This window comes from Danio rerio, chromosome 24 (assembly GCF_049306965.1).
Source record: "Danio rerio strain Tuebingen ecotype United States chromosome 24, GRCz12tu, whole genome shotgun sequence".
Lineage (NCBI taxonomy): Eukaryota > Metazoa > Chordata > Actinopteri > Cypriniformes > Danionidae > Danio > Danio rerio.
Genome location: NC_133199.1, coordinates 23,437,400 through 23,459,134, shown reverse-complemented (window position 1 = coordinate 23,459,134; position 21,735 = coordinate 23,437,400). Strand labels below are relative to the sequence as shown.

General features: G+C 34.9%; 1 protein-coding gene across 33 annotated transcripts in view; it reads right to left on the bottom strand.

Moving 5' to 3' along the window:
* Nucleotides 1-333: 333 nt before the first annotated feature.
* The window catches only part of sulf1 (sulfatase 1), a 172,381-nt gene continuing 150,979 nt past the window's right edge, over nucleotides 334-21,735 (bottom strand). For 7 of the 33 annotated variants that reach the window (XM_073940078.1, XM_073940077.1, XM_073940082.1 and 4 more), the window contains 12 exons: nucleotides 19,940-20,075; nucleotides 16,587-16,797; nucleotides 13,501-13,756; nucleotides 12,435-12,531; nucleotides 12,254-12,348; nucleotides 10,808-10,885; nucleotides 9,827-9,999; nucleotides 8,794-8,936; nucleotides 7,716-7,839; nucleotides 4,684-4,717; nucleotides 2,656-2,709; nucleotides 334-2,023 (listed from right to left, as the gene is read on the bottom strand). In XM_073940078.1, the coding sequence (XP_073796179.1) occupies nucleotides 1,990-2,023; nucleotides 2,656-2,709; nucleotides 4,684-4,717; nucleotides 7,716-7,839; nucleotides 8,794-8,936; nucleotides 9,827-9,999; nucleotides 10,808-10,885; nucleotides 12,254-12,348; nucleotides 12,435-12,531; nucleotides 13,501-13,756; nucleotides 16,587-16,797; nucleotides 19,940-20,075 (1,435 nt within the window). In that variant the 3' untranslated portion in view covers nucleotides 334-1,989. The remainder of the gene's footprint in view (nucleotides 2,024-2,655; nucleotides 2,710-4,683; nucleotides 4,718-7,715; nucleotides 7,840-8,793; nucleotides 8,937-9,826; nucleotides 10,000-10,807; nucleotides 10,886-12,253; nucleotides 12,349-12,434; nucleotides 12,532-13,500; nucleotides 13,757-16,586; nucleotides 16,798-19,939; nucleotides 20,076-21,735) is intronic. The other 26 variants (XM_073940089.1, XM_073940088.1, XM_073940091.1 and 23 more) reach the window with 6 other exon arrangements.

Genomic DNA, 21,735 nt, shown 5'->3' with positions numbered 1-21,735 from the left:
CAAATTTGTAAATATTGCAATTCTACACTTACAAAGTATTAAAGTACAATTATTAAGCACATTTTAGATTAAGCACAATTATAAACTGCTTACTGATGTCCATTAATGTAGAGTTTATGCTTAACAAATAATGAATTCACTGTTTGATAATGCTTAATAAATGGGTCATAGTGTGTAATTATAAAGTGTTAAACTACATGGTATATAAAGAAAAAAAACAAAAATGCACTATAAAACAAACAAACAAACAAACAAACAAACAAACAAAAAACAAAATACATCATATTTGTGTGCATGTGTGTGTGTGTGTATAAAAGGCCAAGGTACTGTAGGTGAAACAAATGTTTGGCAGATTTTTATTTCAAAACAGCTTCTTGGCTTTCCAGAAGCCAAAATTGTTCCAACACCACTAGTTAAAACATATCAATTTATGCAAATTTGGCAGGTAACCTCATGTTCAAAACTTTAAAAATGAATTCAAATCATGTAATTCTAAAAGACAGGACACAAATGTTCAGAAAGTCAAATAAAATCCATCTCACATTCTTCATGAATGAAACAGGCTAATTTACAGTTTTAATTTTGTGGGTTAATGAAAATGTTAAGAGTCAGTCATGACAAAAGCACTTATGGTGAATGCCCTTCTGACATTATGCAGACTGAATGTCATTGAACTATACAACATTTGTGAGAAAACATTTCACCATCAAGCCCGCAAACCACAATGCAAGTGAATAAAACATGTTCAAGAAGTGTTTATAGTGTAAACAGTGAACTGAACGTAAGAAGCTGAAGTAAACAGAGGAGATCACCAACAATGCTCGGTAACAAAAGGATATGAAACTTGTGCTGGTGTCAACATGAATTTTTTCTTTTGTGTGTGTGTGTAAACTGCAGAATGTGTTAAGAAACATGGAGGGAAAGTGCATCAATAACTTGGGAAACAATTCTGAAACTAAACATTATGGTTTCACCATTTGAACATTTTTTTTTATTATTAAAAAATATATTAAAACCTTACTTTGACGGCGTTGTCCCACTTGAGATTTAAAACCAAACCCAACATTTAAGATGCATCCGATACTTTACCTCTACATTTTTATATTTATATATAGATTTTCTTTTTTTTTTTACAAAATACATAACACTGATTTCTAATAAATGGAAGCACCTGTAAAAAATAAAATAATTCATCGGATTATACAGGAGAGCAGTCCATGCTCTGTGGGGTTAGTGTCTCTGAGTTGGCTGGCTTCACAGTGCATGGCAGCAGTCCTTTCTCAATGGGACAGGCCTGAGGCACTACCCTCTGAGTCTTGAATGTCCCTGGGCTTATGGGTAAAGGATTTGATGCTAAAGTTCCACCTCTCCTGTGGTCGGTCGCTCTGGGCTGGAGGAGTTTCCTCAGCAGGCTCTGGTTGGGGCGATACGGGAAGGTAACCCTGGGCCTGAAAAATGTCCTCCTCTTCTTCCTGCTGGTGGAGATCCAGCATTTTAGAGCTGCGCAACACAAAGTCATGGCGGGTCTCTAGTTCAGTGACGCCATTGCCACTAAACGTCAATCCATCATCGCCCAACTCATTTTCCAGCTGATGAACCCAGGTGTCTCCGCGTGGAAGGGGGCTCACTTTTGTCGGGCGGCCTTCCGGGAGTTCATTAAGAGACTTGAGGTGACTTTCTTGAAATGTTCTTGGGGTCAGGTCTACTGAGGGACCTGCGGTTGCGAGGTTCTCTAGGATGAGGGATCCAGCTCCACTGGCTTCCTCCAGGACCCCGGAACCCAGCTCTACCAGGGGATCAAGCTTATCGGTTTGGTTGAGTGTCTTTAAATTTCTCAGCAGTGCAAACATACTATCTACATCCTTCCAAAAGTTCATCCAGTCATCCAGAACGGGACTGTAGTTGTGTCTGTGTTCGTACAGACTCTCGTTCATGCTGTACAAATCTGCCAGTCCTTGCCAGTCGACGTCCTCTGTGAAATTGGGCAGCTTAACCTTTGTGGACGTCCCAGGTTGGCTGTGTTCTGAGAAACGGGAGAAGCGGGGAAAAGTCAGTAAGGGCTGATGACTGCTGCGCAGAAATGCTTTGCTTTGGATTGCATCTAAAACATGCAGTTATTCCCGGCCTACTTGCACCGAGGGGTTTTGAAATAGTGCCCTGCACACCGCCGCAGTGCTTTTTTTAGCCTTAGACCAATAGAAAAGCTCTATATTGAAGCAATAAAGCAGTGTGAATGCAGATCAAGACAACAAACGTCCTCCAGACAGACACCCAAAACCAATACACCATAAAGGGTGCACAAACAGACGGAAAAATCTGTGCAATGAAGGTCAAACCAAATAAAACATCCAACAAGAGATGGAAAAGATGGAAAATCCTGGAACCAAGAAATCAGTACATAAATGTGAAGTTAAAGGGTGGGCAAGAGGTTGGAAATGAAAATCTGCAAAAACAAAAGCGTGTTAAGGAGCGCAAGAGAATGAAATGAGCATTTCCAGAGTGGGTCAGACAGTAACTGATGGCCTATGAGACACGAGCCGCTCTGAACCAGAACTGCCACTCAAGTCCGGGCCTATGGAGATGTGTTGCGCAGGGGAGAACTACTTGAGAGTGGAATGAGAACAGAAACAGCTTTGTATGGTCTCAAAGACTCACAGAAATGAAACGCTTGGCCTCCTCAACTTTGACCATTTTCGATGCTGCTGTGGCCTGGTAAGCAGGTAATCCAAAAAAAAAAAAAAAAAAAAAACAGATGTCAAAGAATGTTCTAGGACTGAGAGCTCTAAGATTTGCTATTCCCCAAATGGTATGTATGAGCAGCCAAAGTCTTAGGACCAGATTTACTAACCGCCAATGCAATGTGTCAGGTGGACTTAAAATAGTTTTTTTTCTCAGGTATATGAACGATTTTGTGGAATTTGTACCATTAACTCCCACAAAAGTGCAAAAGCTTGACACAATCTGGGGTGCGTTTTCAAAAACCATGGTTAGGCAACTAAAGTCGCAAGTTGGGTCGTTACAAACATAGTTTGTTAATTTGGCGTTTCCCAAATCCATCGTTCCAACGAACATTAGCAAACGGCTTGGCAAACATGTATGCTTGCAACTACACCTCTAGTGCTGTAGTTAGAAACATAGGTCCTGGTTGTGTTCTACTCCCAGTTATCCCACCTATATTCATTTAGAACATTCTGACATTTAAACTTGGAATTATAAAAAAATATATATATACAAGTCATCTCTCTTAGGTGTACTTTGCTTTTAAAGTAATTTAACAGTTCAGTTTTAGCGATTTTCAGGTTTACAATTGCGCTCCCTCCACAGTGCACTTTGAAAACATTGATGGCATTTTGAACATAGTCATGGCTCATGACAAAAGCTATAGATGACCTATTATTTAAGCTTAAATTTAATTTATGTTACGTCTCTAAAGCTTGTGAAAATAAAAAAACATAGCAGACGTTATTGCTTTTAATTTATAGTAGGTTATTTATATATCTGTACTGTGCATGACATGGGCATGTTGATTAGCACATTTCTACAGTTGTTTGCATTTGTCAAATTGTAAAAGTAGTCCTAGAGTAAAAAAATAAAATAAAATAAATAAATAAATAAACAATATCCTACTTAATTATAATTATTATTATAATAATAACCATCATCATCATCATCATCATCATTATTATAAAAGTAGGATTTTTTTTCCATTTACTAATAAATATTAAATATTAAATTTCATGTCTTAATAAATAGCCTCATTATTCATGCTTAATGTAAGTGTTAGCTTTTGTAAGTGATTTTACGTTTTAGAATAGAATATGGATATATAATAAATAGATATAAATAAATCAAATATATGTTATTAAATATGAAAAACGAGTGTGTTTTTACCAAAAATAATATTGGATTTTTTTTCAATGCGTGTGCATGTAAAACAATATAATTTGCACAAATAAATGATGGGGTTCTTTTCTAAAGAAGTTGTTACGACCCTGTTTAGAGCATCATTATGGGCGTTTTTCGCTATAACTGACATGGTTTAAACAATGCATCTGCAACAGAGAAACTACAGGTTTAGGAAACACTCGTCACTACATTCATTTCCTAAATGATTCATTCTTCTGTAATAGTTCAGCTGTGAGTTACGTCGTTGTTTGGGAAACATACCCCTGATAGTTTTGTTGTGTTCGTTTATTTGACACGTGATTTTTTATTACACTCTCTCTAATTTGTGTTGATCATTATGAAAATGAACTGTGTTTTGCACATAATAAGTTGATCATCAGAAAAAAAAAAAAAAAAAAAAAAAAAACTTTCACTCACGTTTGTGATTTTATGGGATTTCATGCTATTTTTCCCTGTTTAGTAAATCTGGCCCTTAATTTTTTTTTACTTATTTTTTTTTTCTAAATAATTCCAGTTTAAGTTACACCTACAGAATGAATACATTAATTTAATGAACAACAACAAGCAGTCAAATGGGAGTTAAAATTAGATGAATGAATGAATTTGGGGTTTTAATAGCTAGTTTTTTAATGTGATTTTTAAACATACTTAAATTGTTAGCTTAACCCAGCATGCAATCACACAAACTTAGCTCAATGAAACATGGCATATTAGTGAAAACAAGCTGCCCATGCAGTTATTTCAAAAGCCAATGAGGGATTCAAAAAGTATGGATACCTGTGTTGATCATAGCTTCCTCCATCTTTACTTCCTGATCAGGAAAATAAGAGCAATTCAAATGTTTAATGTCTTTTGCGATTTAAAAAAATAATAAACAAACAAAATCATTGCAGTTCTTCATGCATAACCCCCAACTCCTGAAGAGAGGTATTGTTAGATTAAAGAAACAATGAAGAAATGATGACGTGAAAGATGAATGAGGAAATATCCTCTGATGCTCCTGAAGAAAAAGCTGGTACAGAAGTGTAGTGTTAAAAATGGAATGAATGTTACATGATGGGATTATGTTAACAGTGTTGAAGTTGCAAATAACATGAAAATACACCAACATGCAGACTAATTGACATGCATCTGTTTTTTGTAATGTTTTGTTTCATTACTAAGTGGAAAATACTACTTTGTATGCCTTTCTTAATTCGATCAACATAAACATGAGTACTGTAGGGATGTGTACAAGTGTGGACACCTTTAAAGGAATAGTTCATTGAAAATAAAAACCATTTTGGATAAAAATCAACATTAGACTCTTGTTGTTTAAGACCCTTAATGGATTTAAAGTAACACAAAGTAGAAGTTTAGCAAAATGTTCATGCTGCTCTATGCTCACTTCAAAATTGAGTAGTGACTATAAGCTGAATTACAAAAAGAAAAAGTAAGCAATAATACACAATTCGAGAGTGTGTGAAATATATCAAGTAATTAGAAAAAAATTATCATTGTTTAAATAACCTAAAATAATGCATGAGTGGAAACTTTACAAATTCACTTTGTATAGAAGAATAAGTTGTTTTGATAAAAAAAAACGAGCTATATAGACCTAAAATTGAAGTAAATGCTGACCTTTTTGACCAACATATCGATTAACTGTCACAAATAGTACAAATCAAACCCTCCAAAAAAAAAAAAATTAAAAAAAAAAGTTGCTGACCAGTTATTTAGAAGCTACAATGACTTGTATAATTAAAAATAAGCATAAATGCAAACATTTCAGAAGCTTTTATATCTATTCTGTTTGAAAAATCCATTATTCCTCATTGAAAATCATATCAGAACAGTAAAAATCTCTATGGTCTAATCCAAAATCCAAAACACCCAATTTTATAGAGACCCCTTCCTCCCCACTAATAAACCAAGACAAAAACTAATTCTTTGTAACCCTTTAACTACCCTGTCAAGAAAAAAGAAAATGTTTTTATTGCATTTCTTAACTCCTATTGTTGCTAGTTAACACACCTCAATGCATTTTTTATAGCACATCCCATAACTTCAAAAATATCTACCAAATGGTTGATATGTTGGTTTATGGTAAAAGTATTGGACTTAATACATATACTACACTGTAAAACCCAACAGTCAACTTTATCAAATGAAATAAGTGTAGTTAATTCAAAATTGACTGAAAGTTCAATCTACTCATTTGAAAAGAGTTTTGAACTCAGTGACGAATGTAATGAGTTAATTAAAATACCTCATTACTTCAGCTTAAATAGAGTAAGTTCACAGTAGTCATAGAGAATTTTTTTTTTTAACTCAAATGGTTTGTAGCAATTGGTTTCCTCAAACAATTTGAGTTGCCGCAACTTATTGGGTTTCTCAGTATTCTGTACTGGTTTGAGTTCTCTTCATTTATCAGGATTTACTGTGCTCAAATTGTTTAAATTACTCAAATTAAGTTGATAGTATTCATTAGGATTAGTTTTTGAACTTAAATGGTTTGTTGCAATCAGTTTCCTCAGATGGTTTACGTTACCTTAACTTTTTAGGTTTGACAGTATATGAAAAATCTGAAAATATGAAGTGTAAGACCAATTTATTTTTTAAAAAAGATAAAAAATAAAGCATTTTTGAATACGAAATCACCCTTTTTAAGTATGCCATCAGATATTTCAGATTCACATTTAACATGTTTTCTTGTTTTATTTTTTTTTTATAATAAAACCAAAATCAAGTGTAGTAGTGCAACAGGATACTTGTTTGATTTTTGTTTTGTAAACCAACAGTGCTGTGTGTGAAGCCATTATCTAAAACAGCCATTCTTTAAATGACTTGAACAGTCATTATTTAAAACAGAAAAACATTTAAACTCTCGAAATTGCACAAAGGTTTTTACACCTACAAATATAAAAGAAAGCATCCCTTTACAAGTTAATTGGAAATACATATTCACTGAGGGAAAAAATATAAAAGTATGAGACGATGTGAATGCTAGGCTGCTGAAATCACAGTCCCCTGCTGATGGAATGAAATGGAAAAAAAAGTTAAAGGGATATAAAGTGATAAGCAGATGATTTAGAGAGAAACCAAACTCAGTGCCAACCCTCGTCATCCACCACCTGAGATTGTGCCACACGTCATCCAACAAGTGCTTGATCCCATCATGCATCAGTAAAACATGCTTGACCACATGTTGCTAAATATTCATCACTTTCCTCATAACTTGGACTAAGAAAGCTTGGCAATTTTCTGTTAAAGCATGTGTTACTAAACATTTAGGACATTCTCATGTTAAGTGCTTACATCATCCCTGCTGAAATACAAAAACAACCTTAAATGAGCCAAAGCTGGTCTGGTGGTTAATTTCATAGGGTATTTATTTTACCACTTCAGACGGACAAGCAGAGAACAGCTAAAGGGCAGCTTAACCAAATAGGGAAACTATTTTAAGCGTGCTAAAATCATATTATGAACCTAATATGCTTGAAATTCCCCCAAAAATAAAGGTCAACAAACTCAGGTAAAAATTAAGCTATTTAAATTTTCAGCTATTTAAAGGTATGGTTCACCCCAAACTAATTTCATTAAAAAGCATTTACCTTATTCCACACATAAGAAAAGATGGAACAATGGTTTTTTGAGAGTATATCAGGATTTGATGTCTGGTTTAATCTGTTTTTTCTTTCTTTTTGTTTTACTATGATGAATCAGACTTTCAGATTTGGGTATTAAAAACCAAAATGAAAGCGAGCTAATGGCTTTCATCCATCATTTCCCACAGAACAAATGGTGCAAAAACAGGAAAGAAGTGTTACCTGCATCTGAGCTTCTGGGTCTGGGGTTGCACTGCTTGTGGCCCTGACAGCTCCTCATTTCCATTAGCTGTGAATGTAGCTGACTGAGAATATCCTTCTCCACTGTATAAACTGCATTGGTTAGCTAAAAACAAATAAAAACAAACATAGGATGCAAATACTGGAAATAATACTTCTTAAGGAGCTGTTGAGATGGTATTGAACCAGATTTGGTTAAAAATCCAAACAATACAAACATAAAAAAATCAGAAAAATAAGTTATGTGTAATAACAATGAAACGACACAAGGAGAAAGTACTGAACTACTGAACCTATTTAGTAAACCATATAGAGAATGAAGTTATCAGTTGTGAGTTTTTCAGACTTTAACAGAGTGTAAAAACCTTGATGTTTCTGTGAGTCTCGTCTATCAAATCTGATCTTTGATTTGTATTTTCTGTTGGATTCACATCAGGTGATTGGCTGGGCCATTCTACGGCTTAATTTTTTTCTCTGAAAGCATTTGAGAGTTTCCTTGGCTGTGTTTTGTGTTTTGTATCATTGTCTTGCTGTAGTGTTTATGTAATAATGTAACGTTCGCAGACTAGTTTCATCTTCATCATCCTGATAATGTAGAATTTTTGAAGATTTTGAAGCAATATTAATTTACAATGACAAAGGGCAGAATGTTGCTGAATAACACTGAGCGAGTTCAGCTGCTGTCTGGGATTTCACAACCTTTCTACAGCACCCTTTCTTCATGTGTTCAATCCTTTCTCCCTGTGCCTTTTTATTTTATTACACATAACTTCATTTGAAAAGTAATTAATATTGTTTTCTTTGCATATATGGATTTCTTTGGTTGTTACCAACATCCGGGGAAAATTTCAAGTCAACGGCACCTTTAGAAATATGTCATCTGAGAAAAATGTTGATGTGTTCAATACTTAATTTGCCCGCTGTAAAAATTTAACTGGTGAAAAATAAGAATGTTTTGAGGTGGTGTGTTTACATCTTACCATGTCGACACTCATTTAATAAGATTCAATAGGGCATTTTAAATCTCAAATATCAATTTTAATATGTCAAATATCCTCACCTGGTACGGGTCACTGTTTAGGTCAAAGTACTCCAGGAAGCCAGTTGCAAATTCACAGAAGAGTGTGTTGTGAGTTTCATTAACCGTCCTCAGACACCAGTATGTATTGTTATTAGAGCTTGTACAGGCACAGAATCCACCTACTATTGAGAGAGATATATTTGTATCAACAAACATATTCATTTGACAAAAACAATCCATTTATACTCTTATTCCAGCCTGAGCCTACGAGAAAGCTTACACATTTTAAATACTGGCTAATTATTAATTACATAGACGTATAATTGCAATTATATATTTTTTCTTTTAAAAAAAAAATTTTAGATAGACCTATCTATCTCAGCCTACCACTCATTGGAGATGAGGAAATTACACTAAAATGTACAAATGAGATCTTATAAATCCATATGAATTAGCTATTAAATTGAAAAAGTTGTATTGTATGCTTCTCAAAACTGACAGTAGGTTCATTGTTTTGATTTACCAAACAAATCAGATATGTATTCATTTTGTATCTTAGGTTTAGTTTCAACAATGACAACACACATTAATGACATCATTACATAATGTGAATATAATCAGTTAAATTTCCTTTTACTTTTAAGTCTAGACTCCTGACCTAGTGAACTGAACTATAAGGGTCAACTACAAAAAAAAAAAAAAAAAAAAAAAAAGTACACTTATAAATTAACAATAGTCCAAAATATGTACTATAGTATAAGTAAAAAATGCTGGGTTCCACAAAATCGTCTTGTGATGGGACAACATGAAAGAATTGTGGTAACTCTGAATTGCAAATGAAGATAAAACAGTTAGTTGTCTAAAAAAACTCAAGTAATGTTTTAAATAAGTTTTAAATAAGTAATTTGAACAAACAGCAAGAATAATATTTTGAGTGTACAACCGAAAGTTTTACAGTATTACTGTAAAAAGTACATTTAATTCACAGTTTATTGCTCTGAATAATTCATTTGGGCACTGCACCTCAACCAATACCATCTCTTGTTTTTTGTACCAAAAAAAATTTGCTTACAATTCCAGAAGGGGGCTGTCTGCCAGTGGTCATTATTATGTGTGAAGCAGGTGAGGCCAGGAAGACTGCAGTCGTCGCCTTTCTTCTGCCTCTTCCTCACTTTCCTCTCTTTCTTCCTGCGACGAATCTCATTGTATAGTTGAGCTTTGCTGTCCACTTCCTGCATGGCCTCTCTGGTGGCACAAATAAATGAGACATTAGAGCCAGAGTGAAAGGGAACGCCGTCCCAGGTGAATTGCACAATGATTGGGGGAGTCAGACCAGCCTGCACTCCACATAAATGGGGTCAGAGGTCCTGGGAAAAGTGAAAGGATCGTGTACTCACCACCCTCTCCTAAAACCACAAGATGCAATTGTTTATGCTTCAAAATGAGTTTTATGCTAATGGTTATGGGTAGAGGCTATTGTATACTTAGGAAAAGAGCTCTTAATGTAATGACCCTGACAAAACTGTGACCAATGGACTGAAAAGAACTCCGTACAGACTGTTCAACAACAAGTAAACATGCATGCATGCGACAATACATGAGTCAAAGGCAAAATCGCTCATTTTGAATCCATTTACATTTAAGTTTTATAGGCATAGAAATTAAAATATTGTGTCTATTTTAATTTTTAAAATAACTTTTGTCTTCAAATTATGAGTGTATTATGGTGTATCATCATACAGCATTACATATACATGTAAAACAACAACAACAAACACTTCTATTCTAGTGCTTATAAGAATACAGAAAAGAAAAAAATAGTGATCATAAAAGATTTGATTATATTTTAAATTATTAAAATATATACACCCATATTGGTAATAGTAATATAGCAACATCAATGTGTTTCAAATCACCCAGTTGACAAAGTGTGTTAGAGATGCCACAGTGATCTAGACATCCAGCATTACATTGACAAAGAGAAAACACTAAAGACGATAGACAGGCACATCATGAACACACACCAACAAAATAAAAAATAAATAAAACTCACTTAAAGGGATGGAGGTGGTCATTCCTATTCTTCAATCTCTCGGGTTTGTTTTTCTGCTCTCTTTCTTTGCTAAAATAGCTGGTTGTAATAAGGAGAGAACAGCACTAAATTCAATTCAAGTCTGATTTTTTTTTTTAAATCTCTGGAACTTCTAAAAATAGAAGTCGAAAACAAAATCAGAATTGTTAAGTATTAGTTTGGGACTTGTGGAGCTGTGTATCGATGGATTTGCTCTTTAGTGTTTGGACTTTCAGCAGTAAAAATTAAATCACACTCAACTGAACTTCAATTCTGAAAACTGGACTGACAAAGTTTCAATTTACTAGAACTTCTATGTTAAGCTGCTTTGACACAATCTACATTGTAAAAGCGTTATAGAAATAAACATGAATTAAAAAAAAAATTGAATATTATTGTTTTGATTTAAAACGAATTATCTTTTTAACCTGGATTGAAAAATTCAGATTTTGTTACTGGATAAATATCAAACTTAAGTGATTAACATAAAAAAAGTGTTAATATAATAAGATTCTTTTAGAAAAAGAGACATTGTAACCTTTTTTTAATTTCAACATGACTTTTTTTTGGAAACATTACTGATATGACTGGTTTTTAGTGTTGTATGACCTTTAGAAAACACTAATGTTAAAGAAAGTTTTAATCAGTATCAAAAATATTCATGCCATTTTACTTTTTCTTTAAAACAAGAACACTACTTGTTTTTCACAATTCCTTGATGTATAGAATTTTTTAATATGAAAATATGTTTAACACATTGAACAGGAGAAAAAGTTTATTACTGTTAAACGGTTAAACTCTACAACAGGGGTGTCAAACTTAGTTCCTGGAACTCCAAAGCTCTGGACAGTTTAGTTGCAACCCTGCTTCAATTCACCTACCTGAAGGTTTCAAACAAGCCTGGACTCAATTAGTTTGATCAGGTGTTTTTAATTAGGGTTGGAACTAAACTGTGCAGAGCTGCGGCCATCCAGGAACAATGACAGGAAGACAATCCAGGAAGTTGGAGAGCTGTGGCCTACAATAAAAAGTATACTCTAAATATAAAAAGTGCCATATTTATCACTTTTAGATTAACAATGCACTGAATTTAATAACTAACAAAACAAATAAATACAAAAAAATAAATAAAACTTTTAACAAAAAATTTAAATAAAAATTGAAAAGATATTAAAAAAAATATTTGTACTTCAAAGTTTCTTTCCATTTAAACTAATGTAAAATTCTTTACTGGTAATGCACCTTCACTAAATAAAAACATAAATTGCTTTCAAAAGGCTCAAACTTTTGAATAATATGAATGTAGTAAACAGGACAAGGAGTAGAATGATGACCATTCATTTTCCCATGGTCTTCTCAGAGTTACATCCAAACAATCCATTTTACATGACTCAAAATGACACAAATCAAAGACAAATGTCAACTGACCTTTTCTTTGAGCAGTCACACTCATCTGGTCTCCTCCTCTTTAAATGACCTCTAACCTCTCGCAGTTTCTTCATTTTATCTTGAAGTTGTTCGATCTAAGAGACAAGCATTTGAAAATCAATAATGCGATTTTAAAGGCAGACATTTGAAAGATAATTCAAGTTAGCTGAACAGGGGTTACCTCATGATCCACAAAGTTCTTGTGGTCTTTCCATGCTCTGGAAGACTGGTAAATCTCTCTTTCACAGCGCACAGTGTCGTTTATTAAAATGAAACACCTGTGAAAAGAAAAATTAAGTCAATTTGGCCAAATGTTAGACATATTGGTTTGACACATTTTTGAGGTTTCTATAATTTTTAACATTTAATGGAGAAAAAAATGGCTATTACCATATAAATTGAGCATACCTAATAGAATAAAAATCTACTTTAAGATTCTGTAAAATATTTACCCCTGTAATGCATGTTTATCAAAAAATACTGTCATTAATACTGTAGATAGATAGAAAGTTTTTTTTTTTCTTTTAAACAACATTTCATCACTGTTTTGGAACAATATATGCTTTACCAAGGGTACCTTGACTTTTAATTTTCACTTTAAGAAGGATGTTTTTTGTTATTTCAAAAACCTAAATCTTCAGAAACTACTGTGAAATTTTTTATACTTGCTGGGAAATTCTATTATCTACACTGTAAACAAATATATATATATATGATCAATTAGTCATGACAGCATATGTTTTAGGGCATTGTAACTCATTAAACCAAGGTAATCATACTCAAAAAGTACAAAAAATGTAAGACAACCAGGATTCTTTTTACAGTGTACTCTTACAGACTTCTTTTGAGAAGTCAAACAATTAATCGACTCACTTATATTAACTGATAATTAGAAATGTGTTTCTTTTTTGAAGAAATATGATGAGATTTTTCATGCAGCCTCATTTAAATTATTTTTGTTTAATTATATTAAAATTAGTTCTCTTTTTTCCTGTTTATCCTATATGAAAATCATGTAAAACGATTTTATTCATTTATTGTATTCTTTATGTCTTTATACAGTTTCTGATATCGGAAGGCACAAAAATAAACACGCCCATAACTTAAAATCACGCCCCTTTTTGATTTCTCAACTCTAATTACAAGACACACCCCTACTGCTGATTGGCTGCAAGTGGATTTTGGATATTGGTTCTAACACATTTTTTTTAATAACAATAAAATAAAGATTATGCTTCGAGGCTTACTTGTGGGTGACTTTGAGAGAATTCGGGTACCCCACAGCATTTGTGTCATCTGACTGCATCTCCTCGGATCCGTCATCAGACTCCAACCCAAAGTCCGAATCAAAACCTGGCTCTGGCTCATAGTGGCGCTTGCTGATTGGTCGAGGCTCGAGTGGCGTTTTATCATCAGCCTGCAGATCAACGTCATAGATTTCCCCCTCAAACTCGACTGACAGGGATCTGGCTGGCCGTGTGTGCACAAAACGAGGTCTGTATCCTGAGGGAGGACATCAGTGTAAGCTGCACATATTTCAATGTTTATGATCCATAGCTAAAAAGCAGGGGTGCCGCAGCCCTGCACAGTTTAGTTTCAACCCTGCTTCAGCACACTTAAGCTGCAGTCACAACCCCATAGACTTCCATTCATACGCACACGAACGCATCAGACCGAAAACGCAAGGTCATGTGGCAAGTTTCGCAGGTTGATGCAGTGCAAAGTTCAAGCTTGGTGAATTTATCTTGAAACATGGTGAAGTTCAAGCTTGGTAAAATCGCATCACTTGACTGCGTTAGACCAATCTAGGATCAAAACATGACCTCTTCTGGACAGAAATTCAAAACATAGACAAATCGCTAGCTTTTTTTGCAGCGACATACAACAGAACTTCGCACACATAAACTCAAGTGTGACCACAGCTTTACCTAGATCTCAAACAAGCCTGACACACTCAATTAGTTGGATCAGGTGTGTTTAATTAGGGTTGAAAGTAAACTACAGAGCTGCGGCCCACCAGGAACTGAGTTTGACACGTGATCTAGAGACAAACTGCTAGAGCTGACACAAAGATGTGTTATGTCAGCTCTACACCAACAGATGGAAGCACAAAAATGTGATTCAATGTTCAATGTTCTTCAATTATAGTTAGAGAAAAACTTTTTTTTGCAGTGGTTTATCTGCTAGATTTCATGAGATTATTTCATAATAATGATAAAATAATGTAGTAAATGTTACATCATCGTTTTAATGCCACACATGGTATTGCGTACACAGCTTTACAAAATGTAATTTGAGTACAATTTTACATTTGAGACAATTTGTGTAAATCAGTCAGCAGTTATTTTTTTTTGTCAGCAAATAGTAATAAATATAGTAATAATGTAGCAGTACAAATTTAGTTAAATGCTTCTGTGCTGTCCATCGAGTTTATGCCTTAAGTGCATGTCTAGTTTTATTAGTTGCATTTTTTATTTAATTATCTTCGCCCCTTTATGTTCAAGAGATCCTTACTGTTTTTAAACTGTACTTTTGAAGATTTTGAATTAAATGTTGAATAAATAGACCATCAGTGGCAATTAATGCATGTCAATATTGTAACAAAATACTGTATTTGTATGACAATATTTTAAATGAATTGTTGTTTTTTCTATTCATAAAATATGCCAAAGGCATTCAGTTGAGCTTTTAAAACATATTTTCAACATTGTTATGCTAATAATAATAATAATCAATTATTCAAAAGCTCCATATAACAATGACTTCATATCACTCAAAACTTGAGAATTAACTGACTGAAAAAAAAAATCAGAAATTCACATTTTAACAAACATTAAAATGCAGAATTAATAAATAGTTTTCCACCACAGTATTTTACTGTATTTTGAGTGGTTTGCTTGAATACATTTAAAGCAGGGGTGCCCAAACTCAGTCCTGGAGGTTTGGTGTCCTGCATAGTTCCAACCCCAATTAGACATACCTTTACCAGCTAATCAAGCTATTTCTGTATACTTGAAACTTCCTGGCAGGTGTATTTGAAGAAACTTGAAGCTAAACTATGCAGAACACCGGCCCTCCAGGACCGAGTTTGGACATCCCTGATTTAAAGTAAGCATTACTGCTTTCATAAACATACATTTTTTTACAGATTTTTACTACTGTTCTCTAATATATTTCCCCTATTTATTATAGTTAATGAATTTAACTAAATGATGAGTATTTTGTAGCCCAATACTGAGGTTTATTCTTCATGGGATTCAAACCATTAGTATTTAGAAATCAGATTCTTCCCAGTCACACTGACTCAAATCTATTCACTTTCTGTAGCATACAGCATTTATCCACTAGGTGGCGACGAGTGAGTTAATTTCAACCCACAGTCTAAAAAGTTCACTGGTGTGTAGCCAACCCTACATTAGGGCTGTTCAGAAAGTGCCACTTTTCTGCATAGTTTAGCTCTTACGTCAGCACACCTGAACAAGTGAATCAAGGTCATGAGACTTACTAAAACATCTTGACAAGTGTGTTGAAGCTCTGCACGATCAAGATTGGACAGCTGACAGACTCAATCCATCATCTTGATCTTTCCTCTTCACTCATTGAGCAGTTGCACTCATGAATTGAGTTGTCAAAATGTATCAATACTCCAGTATGTATGGATACTAAAATATTTGTATTTTTTTTTCAGAACAAGGAACTTCCATTCAAAAGAACTTAAATCATTTTTAAAAACATTAATAGCTATGTTTGGCTCTTTACTCTGTTTTATCAAGAAAATAACATTATATTTGTTTTTACAATGTATTATTGCAAATTTGCTGTTTAAAATGGAAAAGTGCATCCCAAATTGCATATCTACACACTATTTTACACCATTTTGTAGTGTAAATAACATAAGTAGTGTGTTTACACTGAAAATTTTAAAAGAAAAGAAACAAGCTCATTTAAATACTCCCATCATGCAATTTATTCAACTGAAAAACACTTCATGCACATGTTTGCAGCTTTGCTCACATAGCGGAAGGGCAGGAGCTATCAAGCACTGAGGTTGGATTACTTTATTTTGGATTGTGCAAGCAAAATTCTCCTACGTAAATGAAAATGCCGCTATCAACAATGAATGTGGTTATACTCCTGACAGGTATTTGGTAATTTGGTCTCTTATTTAACTAATTTGCCACTGTTAAACATCGATTGTGAATTTCCATTTAAATTTTCCGCAAAACAAAATGTTAGAGTTCCATTTGAGATGACACTAAACTCTTATACAAAATGTTTGAGTGCATAAACATATAAGAGTATATAGTGTTATTTGGGACACAACCATACTTACGTGGGTTACTGCTCTGTCCGAATTGTCTGTGTGCCCGTCGTGCTGCTTTGGCTGCTTTGTAAGGCCGTTCACCACAATGGCAGTCTTTCTCACGGTTGTCGTAGCTTCGTGATCGCAAACTCCTCGTCCTCTTTTTAGATCCCTCCTTCAGAGAACCCTTACACTTCTGCAAACGCCACTTCCCGCTGACCTCCTCTACACAGTGCCATTTCTGTACCAAAAACAGAAGGAATTTAGCTGCAGGACAGAGATTTTTGTGTGGCGAGCCACTTATTGTGCTGGAGCCGCCTCATTTGCATAACCACAGATGTTTTTATGAATGAAATGAATCTTCTGTCTGTGAGCGGCTGAGAGCTTAGCGGTCAAACATCTGCGCCTGTGAAGTAATCCCATTAATTCACAATCACACGGCACAAGAGCCACCTCACAATTCTTTCCCATAAAGAAGCAATCTGAAGACAATTTAGACTTAATCTCCTAATTTCTCAGAGCTGTTTGCTTTGTAAACTGACCACGGCTCAGACATGTGCACAGACAGCTATGGGAAACCACATCCAAACAATGGCCACAGCCCTGCTCTGGTTTCCTGCGAAGCTCTGGAGGCCCGTCAATGAGTTTATGTATCTGCGGGTGATGCTGTATCTGTTCACAGTGAGGATGTTTATTTGAAGGGCGGCAAACCAAAAAGGAGTAAGCCAAAGCTAGTTTGAGCACTTTCACTCGTTAGTTTCCTCCAGACGTATCGGCCAAACACGCACACTCACTAACACACATTGAGCATGTACCTTACATCCACACAGAAACTGGCTCCACATAGCCAGAAGTCAAACAGACGTAAGCAAACAGTGGCACAGCCAACTATGTGAAGCCTCGCTACTTGAACGACGGAGACACGACTCAGACTCAGGAAGAAACGTTCACACAGCCTCAATCATACACACTGCCCTCATTGACACTGCGGCAGGAGCAAGGTAGTGTAGTCTTTGCTAGGTTTTTTTAACACATTACTACTTCTGAGAAAGAGAATGAGTGTATATTGAAACCAAAACAGATACTGATACTCTATTCAAGCTAAGACTTGATCTGGATGTAGCAGACCATAACTTCTACAAGCTTTGTCTGTGCTCAACACCTAAACCATGTCAATCTTTTTAGAGTAAATTATACACAAGAACAATAGTAGAGTTCACCAGTAAGAGGGAGGTGAACAGTAATAATTCTACAGAACTTTTAAAGCAGTTTAAGCTTGCATTAAAAAAAAATGCTAAACAGTGACATCAATCAAAAACATTTATATCTATCGAGTTACATTATATCAATCAACAATGTCTATATCTGTTCCCTATTTAGATCCAACAATCCATCCATCCATTCATCCATCCATCCATCCATCCATCCATCCATCCATCCATCCATCATTTATCCATCCATCCATCCATCCATTCATCCATCCACACATCAATCAATACATCCATCCAACCCACCCATTCATCTATCCATCCATCCAATCCACCCATTCATCTATCCATTTATCCATTCATCCATCCAACAATCCATCCATCCATCCATCCAACTATCCATCCAACTATCCATCCATCCATCCATCCATCCATCCATCCATCCATCCATCAATTCATTCATCCATCCATATAACAATCCACCCAATAATCCATCATCCATCCATCCAGCAATTCATCCATCCAACAATCCATTTATACATCCATCCATCCATCCATCCATCCATCCAACAATCTAACAATCCATCCATCCATCCATCTATCCATTCAACAATCAATGCATCCAACCTGCATTTATTCAACAATCCATCCATCTATGTAGCAATGCACCCGACAATCTATGCAACAAAGCATTTATCCATCCAAGAATTCATTCATCCATCCATGTAACAATCCACCCAATAATCCATCCATGCATCCATCCAACAATCCATCATCCATCCATCCATCCATCCATCCATCCATCCATCCATCCATCCAACATGCATCAATTCAACAATCCATCCAACAATTCACCTATTCATTCATCCATGTATTAATACACCCAACAATCTATCTAACAAACCATCCATCCATACAACAATCCATCCAACAATCCATCCATCTATCCATCCATCCAATCCAATCCAATCCATCCATCCATCCATCCATCCATCCATCCATCCATCCATCCCACAATCTATCCACTCAACAATTTATCTATCTATCCAACAACCCATCCATCCAACAATCCAACACTTCATCCATCCAACATTCTATCCATTAATCCATTCATTCAACAACCCACCCATCCACCCATTTATCCATCCATCCATCCATCCATCCATCCTGCCATCCATCCATCCACCCTTCTACATATCATACAAACTAACCTAACCACCAAGCTATCCATCTATTTATCCTTTCACATTTTTATCTGTATCAATGTATACATCTGCTGTATACACTGCTCTGTTTCCATAAACACACTACAGTACCCTTGGACAGGATCTATATTCAGTCTTTATCTATTCATTTACTATGTTTATATATGTTTATCCCTCCTTTCCTCCTTTTCTGTTGAGTGAAATCCATATGACTAAGAGTGAAAACCATAATATTGCACTACGTTTAATGTAACTTAATGCTGCATTTGAACAAATACAAGAGACTTGTGTACTGTATTTATGTAACCCGAGGAACTAAGAAAACAAATCACATAAAATCTGACTTCACATTGACTTCAAATTAGGTAAATAAAGAAATAACATTTTCAAATTGTCAAAAAATGTTCTGGCAGGTGGCTGGCCCAAAATAAGTTGACAGAAACCCTGTGTGCTTTTTCCAAGCGCACACAAACGAGTTCTCTGCATTCAATCAAATTTCCAGACAAAGTGTTGCAGGCAAACACTTAACTTGACCATAAAAAGAATCTGGTTTGCATTAGTGCAGTCCTTGAAATACTGTCTGCATTTGTGCTACCTGAAATTGTACCAATTTGTAATGTTCAGCTCTCTCTGATTCATTGCCACACCACAGAGAGTCTGGTAGAGCAGCCACACAATGCGATGATGAAAGAACCCTACGGCCTAACTCCCTTCATTTGTTGTAAATATCGGTTTCAACTTCAGCAGCACCAAACATATAACCACTTTGGCTATGTGCTACAAACTCCAATCTCTGGCACTTAAATTATTATGCTGAACGATTCAAAATGGAGCTCAAAAGTTTGCTATCTCCAAACTTTGAAAACTTCAAAGCAAACATTGTGCGTAAGTCTGCATGTTCATAGGTGTGAGAAATACAAATATAGACAATGTGTGAGAATAATGAGCGTCTTTGTATCGGAGTTTATACCTGTCCTGGTTGTTCGCAGGGCGTCTGGAACTCGGCCTGTTGACACACCTCCTTCACCTTCTTGTACTTTGGCAAGCTGTTGGAGTGTTGTGTGTTCAAGCTGCTTGCCGAGTCTTCTTTCTTGCGCAGGATTTTGCTAGAATGACAAATGTATGTTTGGTAAGTTGTTAGGCTGCAATTTGAAGTTGGCAGCCTCTCTGTTTTTCGGAAGCCTGGAAAGCATAGCCGTCCCACCCAGGTCAGCATCTCGTAACCGCTTTGTTGAGAGTTTTATATATTTCGCAGAAACAATGAAACCCAGATTCTCCAGGCAGTCAATGGGCATATTCATTCTATAGTTTGAACTTGAAATGGACCGTTTACTCAAAAAGTTAAAGTTTTGGTTCAGTTTTTATTCAATTAATTTGTTAAAAAACCTGCTCCACAGTTTCTTTGGTCTGTTAAACACAAATGAAGATAATGGAGTGTTGGTAACTGGTAGCCATAGCCTTTTTCACTACAATAGAAGTCAATGGCTACTTGTTTCCAACAGTCTTTAAAATATCTCTTTTTTTGTGCAACTGACAAAAATAAACTCAGAAATGATTGGAACTACTTTTTTGTTAAACTGTCGCTTTAGCTATTATATAATGTTAACAAACTAAACCTTTCCTTAAAGTGGTACCAATTTTAACAGTCAACAATAAACATTCCATCACTCATGCCTACTTAAATTGTTGGTCACACCTTACAATAAGGTTCATTAGTTAATGTTAATTAATGCATTTACTAACATGAACAAACAATGAACAATACATCTACTAATGTATTTGTTCATGTTAGTTAACGTTAGTTAATGAAAATAGAGTAGTTCATTGTTAGATCATGTTAACTCATGGTGCATTAACTAATGTTAACAAGCATGGACTTGGATGTTAATAATGCATTAGTAAATGTTCAATTATGATTAATAAATGCTGTACAATAATAAATATAATGCTTTAATAATAAGGTCTAACAATTAAGATCACCTGATGCATTAACTAATATTCACAATAAGAAACAATCTTTATAATAATATTAAAAATGAATTTATACAATTAATTATACTGACATTAATATCCACTAAGATTACAAAATGCTTTTAAAGTATTTCACGGAATCACATTGTCAAGTGTTAGCACTCAAACATCACATTTTGTTTTCATCCAACACTCATCTAACACACACTTCTATAAATATAAACATCACTGGAACGGCATTCGAAATCACTCCAAACTAATTTGACCTAAAAAAAAAAATCCAGTGCTCTGCATGATTTCACCACAACTGATTAATGAAGTAGTTGCTAATCTGACTTCTCACAAAATGGGAGCTGTCGTGACCGTGAAAAACAGGTTGAATAAATGGCATTTTGGTATAAACACGTTTCGAGTTCGTGGTCTGGCTTTATACACAACAGTTACTGAGTCACGGAAGCAACAGCCGGCACTGATCAACCATGTGCTTCATGATTGCACCATTCCTGGAAAACCTTCTTTCAATTAGTGTTAAGGAGAAACTAAGCATAGGCTGACTGTGGGAGCAATAACATGACATTTTACAGAAGATGGCTCTGTGCGAGTGACGATTTGAGATATACACTTGAGTGTCCTATATATATATATATATATATATATATATATATATATATATATATATGACACTCAAGTGGTTCCAAACTTTTACGAGTTTTTTCTTCTGTTTAACACAAAAGAAGATATTTTGAAGAAATCTGAAAAGCTGTAACTTGACTTCAAGCATTATCCCGCTTGCTG